Source organism: Schistosoma haematobium, chromosome 4 (assembly GCF_000699445.3).
Source record: "Schistosoma haematobium chromosome 4, whole genome shotgun sequence".
In the NCBI taxonomy this organism is placed as follows: domain Eukaryota; kingdom Metazoa; phylum Platyhelminthes; class Trematoda; order Strigeidida; family Schistosomatidae; genus Schistosoma; species Schistosoma haematobium.
The window spans coordinates 15,047,675-15,062,410 of NC_067199.1; the positions used below are offsets into that span (position 1 = coordinate 15,047,675).

The window sequence follows — 14,736 nt, forward strand, 5'->3', positions numbered from 1 at the left end:
TGATACTGTGACGAATAGTATATGATAGTGTGTGTGTGTGTGTGTGTATGTGTATGTGCAGTGTAGATGTTGTTGATACTGGTGACTGGTGAACGTGTAGAGTGCAATAAATGTGTTGTGTTTCACTTCGACCGATGAATAGCGTGCACGATGTGAATGTTGATAAATAGTTAGTTGTTGTTGGTGGGAATGGTGTTTTGATAATTCAAGGATGATTCGATGAGAATGTGGATGTAGTTGTTGATGGATGATGGGGAATGAGGAGAGTAGGATGTGAGAGAGTGTAGGAATTAGTAGTGATAATCATTGGTATTGTTAGTGTGTGTGTGTTGGTGTGTATCTCATATTCATATGTGTGTGTATTTGTGTTGCGGTGTGTGTTATCGGGCGTGTGTCCATCGCTCACAGTCGTTTGCATTCTGTATAATATTCTCATCCACTTGTCCTATGAACATTGATTCTCTATGAATTCCTAGTCAATATCACGCTGGACGTCATAGATGAACATTCATTCAGTGCTTGACTAATACTACGCCTTTTTGTTTAATTTTTTTTTTTTATTTATGTGGGTCATTTTGATTTCGAAATTTTTTTCTTGCGCCGGTTTTTTCATTTTCTTCTTCATTTTTGACTTTTGTCATTCGTTTTTTCGTTTTATTATTACGTGTTTTCTCTGTTTATTTTTATTCGTGGATGATTTCTATTCATTTTTTCATGTTTATCTCAATTCTTATCTCTTGAATATTCATCTTCTTAAAGTTACTCTTGATTATTTTTTGTTCTGTTTGTTTATTCTTTGTATATGATGAGCATTATTTAAGCGTGTAAGTTTTCGCTTGCTTTTATTTTCTTGGTATTTATCAAGGTAACCTTCATTCTACACTCACGCTCGCTATAAGCTACTCGCAATCATTTTTTCGTTTCTTTTTCCCTTTTTTTTAAAATTACTTCTATCGTCTTACCATAAAGCACTTTTTCTGTGTTTCTATATCTTTCCAAAGGGTGCATTGGGTCAATTAGTTAATTTTTATGAGCATTTAACAGTTAAGGTAATAAATAACTGACTGAGAGAGAAATACACTTTTTTTTTCGTCATTCTATTTGACGATCGAAGTTAACGGTTTAGATTATTTTGACTACAATCGATGTTTCTTTTCGGTATTTAATAATATATCACGAGAATTTTGTCAAATCAATGAAACCGTGAATTGCACTCATAAATTAACAACATATCAACAATGTTATTCATGCACTTTGGCCATGAAAAGCAGCAAATGTTTAGTAGAGATAATAATCAGGGTTTTTTAGCGAACGTCTTTCATTTAATCATTAAGAACAGATTTCTGTGAGTTCATTAAGAAGTCACTTCAGAAACAAGAGTCCATTGAATTCTACATAGTAAAACTTAGAATTATTTACCGAAACGCTTTGTAAAACCGTAGTATCGGTTACTATGTTAAGCCCATATACCATATTCTAGCTTCTTAACAGGCCAATTTATTTATTCTTCTTTAGTCATGTTTCGACCTTGTTAATTATTCACTTATCAACCTTGACTGTTTTTATATGAGCATATGCGTGTGTACACTTCTTATTCTATTCATCATATGTCTGTAACTTCTTTTTGTGTGACTATAAATATCGTTCTTAATTATTGTATTTTATAACAAGCCATCACTTTAACATTTATTAGACTACTTCTTATTCTAAGAAACATAAAAATAAAAAAGTAAATATCCACTTTAACATGAATTTTATCAGGATGGGGGTTCATCGATATTGTAATATTTGATGGTTGAATCCATGAGTTGATACAAGGTAGACCACCATGGAAAATCTGGAAGCACTGAAAGACCCTTTCGTCCCAGTGCATGACTCTTCAGCAGCGCGCGTCCACGACACCGCACATGGGACTCGAACCCAGGACCTTCAGTCCCGCGCGCGAACGCTTAACCTATAAACCACTGAGCCGGCACCCAACAGTGATGTCTAACTTCAACCAACCCAATCCACCATTGTCTCCACTGAGTAACTGCCTCTACATCAGACACGGTTGAGCTCCACTGGCCACGGCTTCTCACTAGAACACCAGGAAATACCTCTTGAAGCCAGCCACTAGTGAGCACATGATTATTATTATCAGAGTGGGGGTTCGTGGATATTGTAGTAGAGTTATGCATTTTGTCCAAAATTACAAATAAAACTTTTAGTTGTGTACATGAATAGTTAATCTGTGCATAATATCTAATGTGTAAGAGATAGCGTTATCAGATATTCAAATTGAAGTATATCAACTGTTAGCCAATTATCCAAAATAACCAGTCATCTCTTAATAAACTCAACAGTATGAAGGTAAGTCAACTAATGATATTGTAAATATTCCAAACCGTGTAATACATCTGGTTCTGTTATTTATGAGTATGCAGATTATACAAAACAATGTAAACTTCTAGAGAATAGAAGGGGTTTGTGGAGATTTTAGAAATTACACAGATTGAAATCATGAGTCAGTCGAAACTAGACCACCATGGAAAACCTGGAAGCACTGGACGGCCGTTTCGTTCTAGTATGGGACTCCTCAGCAGTGAGCATCCACGACACCGCATCCCACAGGATTCGAACCCAGGACCTGCGAGCAAGCACTTAACCATTAGATTACTGAGCCGGCATCCAATGGTGTTAATGTCCAACTTCAAACAATTCACGAAGTTGCTCCACCGTAAACCATTGTTTTCACTGAGCTGATATCTCACAACAGACCTGGTTGAACTCCACTGGTAACGGCTTCCCACTAGAACTCCAGGAGTATCTCTTGAAGTCAGTCACTAGTGAGCAGGGTCGTGGATGCGCACTGCTGAGGAGTCCGATACTAGGACGAAACGGCCGTCCAGTGCTTCCAGGCTTTCCATGGTGGTCTAGTTTCAACTGGCTCATGACTTCAATCTGCGTAATTTCTAATGAACAGTAGGATAAATGGTAATTACTACCAAAAAAATTTGTGAACCAAATTAAATTGAATATTTATTATATTTTATTACAGATAAGTGACAATAATTGGATAAACTCTGTAGTGCAGAATTTTCAATAACAAAACAGAAGACAAAATAAAACAGTAATGATAATGGTAACAACAAATAGAGATAACAAAGACTTGAATAAGGTGAGGTAGAATTTTGTGTTTGTGCAAAATAAAAATAAATGCACAAATCAATATATAAATACCCACACAAACAGACTGCTCTGAACATAATGAACCAAATCCAACAAACTATTCAATACAATATTTTGTTAAAAAGATACAACATAAAAGCTTCCATTGCTGTATAGACATGTTCAGATATTTGATTCTTACTCTCTCCATCATTTTATCAAATTACACTAAAAAAATACAAGCTTTACAATCATAAAAATATCTTGCAACAGTGGATTCAGCTAAATATGACAATATGTTCATGATCTAGAGAAACAACAAAGGGATATATATCAGAATATTTCGAGTATTTTCACTTTGGTATTCAATTTAGAAGAAAATAGAGAGAAATAAAGAATAATTGAACAGTGGACATTGCACACATTAACATAGCCTCTCTGTAGACATTATAAGAAACGAAGCCGAAAGTGTGTGTGTGTGCATGGCGAAGACTGATTATTACCAAATAATAGTAACTAGTGGATAGAAAAAGTATATTGTTAACTTCAAGTGACCAGTGAAAGAACAACTCTAGATAAGCATATCATCCATTGCATGTATTTGTGTGTGTATACATGGCTTCCGAAAGTAATTACAGTACAGAGAATAAAGAGTTAAAACGAAATAAAGATATTTTATAATGTAGAAGTAAAAAACGAACTATTCAAGAAAGTACAGAAAGAAGATAAACTTGAATTAGCATATTAAAAAATAAATATAATTTTCGAAAATGACCAACAACAACAACAACAACAACAAATGTTTGACAAATGTGTAAAACAATTACACATCTAGATATAAACATACAGATAAAAGTGAAATAAGAATAATTTGTAAAATTGCTAAAAAATAATCAAATAGATTGTAAGATAAAAGAAAAAAACGATATTTAATTTTGTGAATGAAATTTATTCCTTTGGTAATAATAATGAATCAATCAATGAGATTATTTATATCATATGTGCGTATAGATGTTTGAGAACTAAACATTTTAAAATAAAGATAAACCCCTTTTATAGGATATTGAAGAATTTTCAATGTTTCATTTACTTTTATACATAAAAATATACATTCATAGAGATAAATGGATGAGTGACTGTAAGTAAACAAACTTGAATATATATATATATATATATATATATATATATATATATATATATATATATATATATATATATATATATATATATATATATAACACTAAAGGGAATGCAAACAAAGAAACAAAATCATTTCACACTTTTCAAAGTTAAAATGTATTCGCTAGTAGAAAATCAAATTGTACTACTCATTACATGCTAGAACACATATAAACACATTTGTTCATCATCTTCATAATCATCATTACAAATTTGAAGCAAAATCTAACAAGTATGTTTTAAGAAGAAGATAAATTTTTCATTAAACAGTTCCTAATTAAGATTAATTAAAGAAAGAAAAAAAATGATTTTACTGACAGAATGAATTCAATTTTTAATAGCTTCATATTTCAAAAATAAAAATAAAATAAAATCCCTAAAACAATATTTAATATTAATAGTTTAAAATTGAATGTTCACAATTGGCACTTTCAAATACAGAACAATCTATAAACTGAAGATAGATGAATAAGGAGAAAAACGACGATGGCAACAACAACAACAGCGACAACAATGAAACGACTTGGCAAAACAGATGAAAATTGAATCATTATTTCCGTTTTTAAAGAGAAATGCTGCATATATATATATATATATATATATATATATATATATATATAACAGTAATTTCTATTTAGTAGACAAATAAAATAAATAAAACGAGAGAGGATAATAAATAAAGGAAATTTACATTAATAGAATAAACAGAATTATTCAATGTGTTTTTATTATTAATATTAATATAATTGTCATTATTCTCAATTTTATGATTGCTACGTTGTATTGACTCATCATGATTAACTAATAATTGTCCATGATTTTGAGATAAACTAAGTTCGTGTTCGGAATAACCATTTCGATCGAGTGTATTAGATGTTTCAATATGTGTGAAATCATTCGACTGTACAACTAATGATGGTAGATCAAATTCAATTGAAGGATTTGATTCGTCTAAACCATGATTTGATGAAGAATGACCGGTAGAAGAGAATGGAATAGAAGATTGTGGAAAATAATTAGGGTAGAATTCATGAGATGATGATGATGATGATGATGATGATGATGATGATGATGATGATGATGATGATGAAGAGGATAAAGAATGTGAAGCGGCAGAAGAGGAGGATGATGAAGAGGAGGAAGATAGTGGTGCTGAAGGCGGTGGTAATGACAGAACAGAGATCGTTGGTATAGGTGGCGGTGGAGGTGGAGGTGGGGCTTGAACAGGTGACAAACTCTGGTATTCACTATTCCAAGTAGGCCAATATCGATAAGAGTTTTGATTGTTTAAATAGTAAAATGGTGGATAAGGATAAGAGTTTTGATTTTCCGATGAACCAATAGAACTATGATCACCATTTTCTTGATTAATAGGATTTAAAACAGAATCTAAGGAATAGTGCTTTGATGTTTCAATGGATTTTTGTTGAGGCTGTTGTGAAGTTTTAGATGAATGAAATTTGTCTTTCTGTGGATCAATCCATGTTTTTTGAGATTTTGCAGAAGGATTCGACTCTTGATTCCTGGGAAGTTGTCTGACACCTCGTCTATGCGAAGAACTTGGTACAGATGGTGGTGGAGTATTTGTTCCATATAAAATTAAGCTCCAATCATGAATCAAAACTGAGCAAAAAGAAATAAAATATAACAAATAACTTTCAGATAATTATAAAAAACTTTGTCTAACTTTGAACGAATAGTTTCACAGTAGTTGGGCATCGAATTAATGTAAAACATAAAGGAGAAAAATAATATTTGTAAAGATCTCAGCGATCGAATTTTAATTACCTTCAACGTTTCACTTGGTAATCTGGTCTAATCTTTTTCAAGGGAATATCATCATGGAAAAGCTTAGACAAGATTGCCAAGTGAAACGTTATGATTCAAATAATTAGGTAGTAGTTAAATTATATAGAATTGTATTAGTTGGTATACTTTTGTGATAACTGAAAGAATAATTGATGTTTAAACAACGAACTAGGTAACAGTCGAAATAAAATTATTGATATTTACATTATCGGCTAAGTGTTGTCCAATCGTTGGCTAAACGATCAAAATACAATGGCAACTCAATTTTGATTTCATATCAGTTAAACAATTACATGCTGATGACATCTTATATCCTATCTGATAAAACGACATTAGGTTATGATGAAAATGTTTGCTTTAACTCAGGAAATGTTTGCAATGATTTTTAAAGGAGTCAGAATCCTGAGGAATCATTTTCAAAAAACGGATTCCAGAATAATCTGTTTTCAGAATATTTGGTAAATAAAGAAAGAACGAATTGAGCGAAGAAATTTATTTTCAATTAGTTCTTCATCATGGCTCTACACTAATATATATATATATATATGATTTACAATAATGATATAATACTCATCGAGTGGATACGTTACGTAATAATTACATAATGACATTTAAATTAACATAGAGTAATTGGAAGAAAGAGGATTATTAATATTCAAAGTAATCAAGAAGTTGCTACGTTGCGTAATATATGAAAAGAGAAGGAAGAGAAATTTTTAATGGATGGTCAATAGGATAGTAGTTACGTAAGAATCAAGAGATGAATGTTAAGAAGTTATAAAGTTCAAAAGCAACAGAAACAAAATTAAGAGAAAATTGTACTTTCAAGCGATATTTAGGTAATTTTATAGTTTCGAATTCCAATAGAAACGCTCAGATTACAAAGTGGGACAGGATAATTTAGAAATATCATATGGCATTATTGTTTATCGTGTATGCCAATATTAGACGCTTCAAAATAATAGACAAGAAATATTTTACATTTAGGCTTCGTGTTGCTTAGGATTCATCCTAAAATCAGAGAAAACCATTGTTTATCGAGGTTTCTGTCTTATACTGTTCATGTCCATAATGAGATATGCTGCATATGCGTTGACAGGGTTGAGACAATTCCTTAAAAGGTATAGTTTTGCAACCGATCCAGTACATTTAATTCTGTCGTTGTATACGCTTTAGAATAAGGTCAGTTGTTATGTGCATAACTCAGAAGTAATGTCTACGACAGAGATAGTGAACTGCGCAATAGTTAAAAATTTCGTGTAAATTTTGGCATATCATACTGATACATTTACATAGGCTTTAGCCAAGTTTGTTAGCCAAACTAAATGCATTCTAAAGTATGAAGATAACGCTCTTTTTTTAAAAAAAATAACATAAAGCTTACCGACAGCATTTCCCGATTTAACTGTTAATTTCCAAGTACCATTGGCTAATTCACCCCAATAGTGTACAGACATAAATGGCCATGCATGAAATCCAGCGACATCAATATCTTTTGGCCTTTTGCTTAAAAGTTGTGAAATAGTTCCAGCTGGAGACGTTAACCACAATTCAATTTCACCTCGTTGTACACTACTTAGAGTTACCTGTAAAATGTAAAATTATAAACGCTTTGACATTAAATATGGCAATGTATATCTATACATACTTCACCATTTAACTTTTCAGATATTTTATGATTAAATAATAATACGATATAAAATGATATAATCAGTTATTGAAATAAATAAGCAAAAAGTAACAAACAAATATCTTCATAAAATTACTTCTTATGGTTAAATCAAGTGAACTCATTTTATTCTTTTCACTTTATATCATCAACTACTGTATTAATTTTATGGACAATGTATAATTTTATAAGAACAAGTGGTGAATAATCCATATAAATCCTGAAAAAAAATTTCTTTCACAATTACTTTTTACTACGATGAACGAACTTGTAGAGATGACTTTACAATAGTTTTAGTAAGAAACATCAAATTATATTGGATATACGGATAAGTAAGTAAATTGTCAATTCATAACATAACAGATAGCTTTTTGTAGGTTATAAAAAAATAGATTATTTCAGTAAGTCACTTCTTCCAACCACAGTTGTCATTGAGATTTTTTCGCATTAAAAATGTATTAGACATCAATTTTTTCCAAGAGACGGAAATAAGTACTACATGTAGTGTTTTAATATTGAGTGATAATGACAAGCGAAAAAATTGATTACCAGAATAAAGAAACATAGGTAACATAATGTTACAGAATAGTATATATATGGAACATATTACGGAAAAAATGTAAGGTAACGGTAACTTATCTATTTGGTTTCATCCAAATATTTTTGGCAAATTTGACTTCAGTCTAAAATATAACATAACCAATTTATTCTTGACATTTTTTACTTTAGACCGTGCATCACTTTGACAGAAATAGTACAGACATCAACAATATATAGGTTATAATAATAATAATAATAATAATAATAATAATAATAATAATAATATGAAAATGCAAGTTTTTTTTTATTTTTATCACGCTTAGAGGATTATAACACATGATTCTTGAACTCTTCACATAGGAATATAATTTTCGCATTCTTGTCAACATTCTTTTTTTCTTTTGACCTATGACTGATTTTTGAAAATGTAGTTTTTATTCATTTAAAGAATGTTGTTTAACCATTTTATTTATTTGTATTAAGGACTGATTATGATGTTAAATAGAAAAAATACAGAACAGTAGTAAAATGAGAACAACACATATAAGCGAACAATTGTTTTCAATTAGATCGTCATCAAGCTTTACTCTAATATACATGAATATTTATACGAAAATTTCAAACCAATCAAGGCAATATGGGTCAATAATCACAATGAAATAGAATAAGTCACTACACATAATAGGTAAAAGTACAAGTTGATAGTAGGAAGACAGGTGAACTGATAATAGTGAGAATAATAAAATACAATAACAAAACTCTTATCAATAGTTAATCGTTGGAAATAGAAGGTCAAACAAACATGGGTAAATAGACTAGGAATAGTAATCACAAAACATTAAAATCATTACGTAATAAGATGTGTGTAAATAATTAGATAGTGAAGAATACAAAGAGGCGGAAAATTACAAACAAATAATGGATGTGGAAATAAGGTTAACGATAACACAAATAGAATAAAATAAATAATGATAATAATAAAATTATAAAAAAATTGTTAGTTAAGTTATAACTGGCCATGGAAGGGATAGGGGGTCACGTATTTCTTCTGTACACATAAATTGGGGTTATATGTACGAATTCCAATGGCTTCAGCTATATATAGGAGACGGGAACGGACTCCGTCGGGAAATGATGGAAGTATACGATAGATAACGCGAAATGATTTCGATTTATCTACTGCATGACCGCTATCAATAAGATGTGCCAATATAGAACTGCGAATAGATTTTCTCTGGCCCTTTATGTACCAAGTTGGTAGATGTTCACTCATTCGTTGGTTAAGTTGCCTGGTAGTACGCCCTATATAGCTATCTCCATAGGAGCAGCTGAATTTGTAAATGCACATAGAAGAGGCCGACTCAGGTAACTTATCCTTCGTTTGAGTAGACATCGCTAGTCGACAAGAGAGGGTCAACGCAAGATTGGCTGCGTAGAATGTCCTGGTGATTACTTTGATTAACCTATATTTCAGAGTGTCACTAGCCACATCCCCGTTGAATTGCACTTTCATGTATAAAGGTTTCTTACGAACAGTCGAAATCTCCGACTTCTTTATTATATCATGCATGTACTTCTTAATGAACGCTCTGGGGTAGCCGATCTCGGTCAGTGAGTTGTTGATAAATTCAAGCTCCTGACTTAGAGTGTCTACTGTACAGATCTTTTTTGCCCTGCTAGTGAGACATCTGACCAAATTTCTCTTGTAACGGATGGGTGTGAAACTGCAGAAGTGAGTATATTGGCATGAAGAGGGGTTTCTTCTATACACGCTTCTACTTAATGTGCCGTCACTTCGTCTGCTTAGTGTGACGTCAAGGAAGTTCAGCTTCTTATCATGCTCGCTTTCACCAGTGAAAGTGATCGCTGTGGAACATTGTTGAATTGGTCTAGGAGTTCCTCTTTACTAGTGTTTTGATCAGATACAACCACGAAGAATACATCGTTTTATGTATGATAATCCAATTAACCAAGGAAATTAAAAAAAACCTTCTATAATTACTATTTTTACTGTTGCCAAATAATATACTTAAAGATTATCAATAAACATTGAATTCATTACTTCAATTTTGGTGGTGATGGTGAAGATTTATTCCCTAATCTGAATACTTTAATTTTGAACTATTCATTATTGATCTGGACAATATCTTCAGTGCTATGTGAAGTCATTAGTGCTTCCACTGAATTACATCAATCAGTTTACGACAAAACTATTATTATAAGTTTATATGTATTGGTTGTTTGAATCTTCCCCCTGATGTTTATGACTAAAGTTGGTCAGCGTCTTTTGGCATATATGCTTCCTGTGCGGATTGCCCCGATATTGCCACTAAGTCACAAGCATTTTTAAGCAGAGACAGATGGTGCCTAGCAGTGAAATCCGGTTCAAGTGAACCGATACCATTATGAAACTTGTTTAGTGTTATGTGATTGGAAGTTAAAAGGATAGGAAATTACTGGAAAGAAATTTGATAAAAGATGGCTGTTGTCACACCTAGGGTTATTACTAAATTTGATGGGTTCGATATAGCATTGTGGGATACACGTTCGCAATCATGGAACTCTTCTTCATTTCCCATCCTATCAAGCTTAGTGGGAACCAGTTATAATATTTCGTTCGGGAATGGACTACGCATAGACCTCAAACGATAATTTTGTTTACTGATTTATATTACTTATAAGTAGAGTGTACACCCAAGTGAATAAATAGCAAGATCATGGCTTTCGAAAGTATTCTACATTAGAGTGGTAAAAAGTGAATATTCTGATTTATAAGATTTCACATGAACTTAACACAAAAGAAGAGGCCATTACATCACAATATTTCCCGTCTAGTGAAAGGAAAATTTATGCCAGATAAGATGATAAAAATGAACGAAATGGAGAAATAAAAATAGGATAAAACAAAATATCAGAATAACAGACGTAGAATCTTTCGTTTACTAACGACTAGTCTAACAGCGGAAATCCTGGATAGATAACTTTATATATATATATATATATATATATATATATATATATTATAAAGTTAGAAAAAAAAATAAACCCGAGTAAAAGGAATTGCGAATGATAAATTATCATTTGACGTGGACAGAAATGGAAAACAGAAATTTTAAACAAGATAGTGAGGTTTCATTATTGCGTCCTCTCCTTTTCTCACATGAAACAGAGTGGATACAGATATGAAACGAATGAAGTGTTCAGTGAACATGAATAAACAAAATGCATTCAGTTTTTTTGGTTGGCATTTGGTGGCAGAATTCAGGATGGATACCACTTACTACTAAAACACAATGATAAGATGTAGTGAAATAAGGTAGTGGTTACAATTAGCAAAAATAAATTGAAATATTGTTTATAAAAAATTTCACTTTAAGAAGAAATAAATACAATTAGTACGTGGTTATGAGAATTGGCGACGGTAAGAAAAGAGGTTTGTTAAAACACAACACAATACAACGAATAATATTACAATGGTGAACATAAAAATGATGGATGAAACAAGAAATAAAGAGTGAAAATATTCATATCAACTAATGAATGGCTCCATTTACCTTAAAAATGTAAATAGTCATTTTGAAACGCATTGTAAATACACTTTTAAAAAATTACTTTCTTAAATATCGGTAAGTATTAATTAACTACTTTCCATTATGATTCTACATTTGATGGAAATACAAAAAAAAGAAAAACTAATGAACTTGTCCAATGATTGAATAAATGATTAATTTTGAAAAAAAAAGATTATTAGTAATACAACTATTTTAATGTCAACCATATGAACATAACAAACAATCATGTTTTCTATTTGCGAATACGTCTTTAGAAAAAAAGGATTAAAGCATACTCTCTCTCTACTATTCTATAATCGTAGCCAAATTTATAGAAATGTAGTTGATAAATAAGTTGTTATGATGTACAAAGAAAGAAAATACAAGACAATGAAAGATTCCAAAACAATGACTAAGTCAATTAACACCTGGTTATGATCATTAATGTTAACTAATTAGTTTAGATAGAAACAATTAATGTTAAATGTAACTTCCATGATAGATTCAAATTAACTGTGATTCTAAATAGATGCTTATCAATAATAGAAAATAATGAAAACTATAAGATTCCTATAATTTGTTGAAATATAAATCTCTTCATGAAAAATCTGCTGAATGACAATAAAATAGGATGGAATAAATTTTAAATGTTGTGTGATTTTCAATAATTCTCTAAATGATTTCAGTTTACAATGAAAAACTATTTTAAAATTATGCTGAACAAAGTGAAAGTTTTTTTTTTTTTTACATAAGCGACAATCAGTATATATGAATAATACCAATCCCCTTTGATACTAGTCAATGCATAAGATACTTAACTTTATAAAAGGTAGGTTGTAAAGATTTTTTAAAATATTATACTCGTATGAAATTACACCTAATCTTTAGTAGATGCTCCAACCAGTCAACTCAAAGTTTTACACGAAGTACTTTAGCACCTAATTTAATAAAAAGATATCTGACTATACTTTCATTTATTTGCATTCATGAAAGTATACTTGAAATACTCAATATCATATACTATATCTGAATTAAAATGGAATAGAAAAATGTTATCTATTATGAACAGTGACAATGTACGTTACCTAGAAAGAAAAAAAATAGTCGAACACAACAGTTAATATCTCTTTTCATTACCTAATTATGTCAATTATAATCCCATTTATACTTCGATCTCATATAAATATAATATCATCATTATTAATGGCTTTATTCAATATTTAATTTTTGGTACAATATAGAATTCTTGGCATAGTATTTCCTTTTCTTATTTCCCGATCTATCCTGACAATAAATACTGAAAGATCGTCAGTTAGATGTTAAGAGTCCAGCAATCGACAATTAAATAATGTTCATTTTTTTCAATGCATATATTAACAGCCACCATGATGTTTCTAATTGTAATTTTTTGTTACTTGTAGGGTAGTGAACTTTTCATAAGCACTCCTAAATAAATTATGCGATGAATAGACATAATGATATGTTAAAACAAACAAAAACAGATAACTTGTTGAAATATCTAGATGGCAGGAACAGGTAAACCAGATATTCAAGCAAGCGCCATAACATCATGACATAGATATTGGATGTTTAATAATATACACTAAATATAAAATTGACAGTTGTTTCAAATGTACTATTTCTTTTATGATGATAAAAGTGCAAATATGGTTAAGTAATTACACCTGTAAAAACAATGTATAACATAATATAATTTTAAAAATAGTTATACCCTATATATATATATATATATATATATATATATATATATATATATATGGTATATATCTTCGAATATGTGGTTTTTATTAAACTCTTATTTCAGCATATCACTATCATTTCCCTTTTATTCATAATTTATTTAAATAATCAACTAAGCACAGATGTGTAGTACAATTTTCAATCTGTTATACACAGAATAAAAACAAAATAGAAATTAAATCAAGCAACAAAGAAAAATGTGAACTCATTAAAGGAAATGGAGAATTAAAAAGAAAAACGAAATATTGAAATTGTTTAGGTCATTTTTTAAAACAAAATGTAAATATGTATTTTCTTTAATAAATGCATGGTTAACAAACCATAATTTCACACACTTAACTATTTTGTTCTAGAATATACATGATAAGAAGTCGTATATTGACTTGGTGTTCGTGAAAAAGAAGCCATATCTCTGAAGTATATCAGTTTTAATTGTAGTTTGCAATAATAAGTGATGTAAGTAGAATAAGCAGAATACTATTGAATATAGTTTAGAGGTATTTAATTATCTGAAACTATCGTAAAACAGTCCGATTTAAGAACAAAAGACAGGAATGAAAACGAAATAGGAAAATACTGAGCGAAATAAGTGAACTAATAGATCATAAAATTTGCGGTAATAGAATCTAGTGTATCATGAAATAATTGTACAATGCAATCATCCTCAACCTCTATATCTGTCGTCGTTTAACAACAATTTATTTTGGAAGACTGCTAGGTATTCTTACACTAGTTCACCCGCTTTAGATTGTTGACAAAATCCTATTTCATATTGAAGTCAACAACAATTATCAGTATGGTTGAGACCACAGAATATTAAAGGACATTGTGTACCTTTTTTGATTCTAGTCTAAGGCTCATCAGTATTTTATAAATAGGAGCAAACACATTATTCACTAAATCAGTTTTATATGTTATTTGTACTATTTCAACCTTATGATACATTGCAAATGATACTCATACAGTAAACTAGTTATTAATCAATGGCAAGTGTGTTACTCAATTTAATTTATTCAAAATTTAACTAATAATCAAAGAAAATAAAAACTGCGAAAATAAGTGTATTCAAATACAGTT

The 14,736-nt window shown here is 30.4% G+C and overlaps 1 protein-coding gene across 1 annotated transcript in view; it reads right to left on the reverse strand.

The window, feature by feature from the left end:
- Positions 1 to 4,380: 4,380 nt before the first annotated feature.
- Positions 4,381 to 14,736, reverse strand: part of FUR1_1 (Uracil phosphoribosyltransferase, synthesizes UMP from uracil) — a 105,615-nt gene continuing 95,259 nt past the window's right edge. The window contains exons 10-11 of the mRNA XM_051215768.1: positions 7,523 to 7,724; positions 4,381 to 5,952 (exon numbers count right to left, since the gene is read on the reverse strand). Of these exons, the coding sequence (XP_051066304.1) occupies positions 4,964 to 5,952; positions 7,523 to 7,724 (1,191 nt within the window). The 3' untranslated portion in view covers positions 4,381 to 4,963. The remainder of the gene's footprint in view (positions 5,953 to 7,522; positions 7,725 to 14,736) is intronic.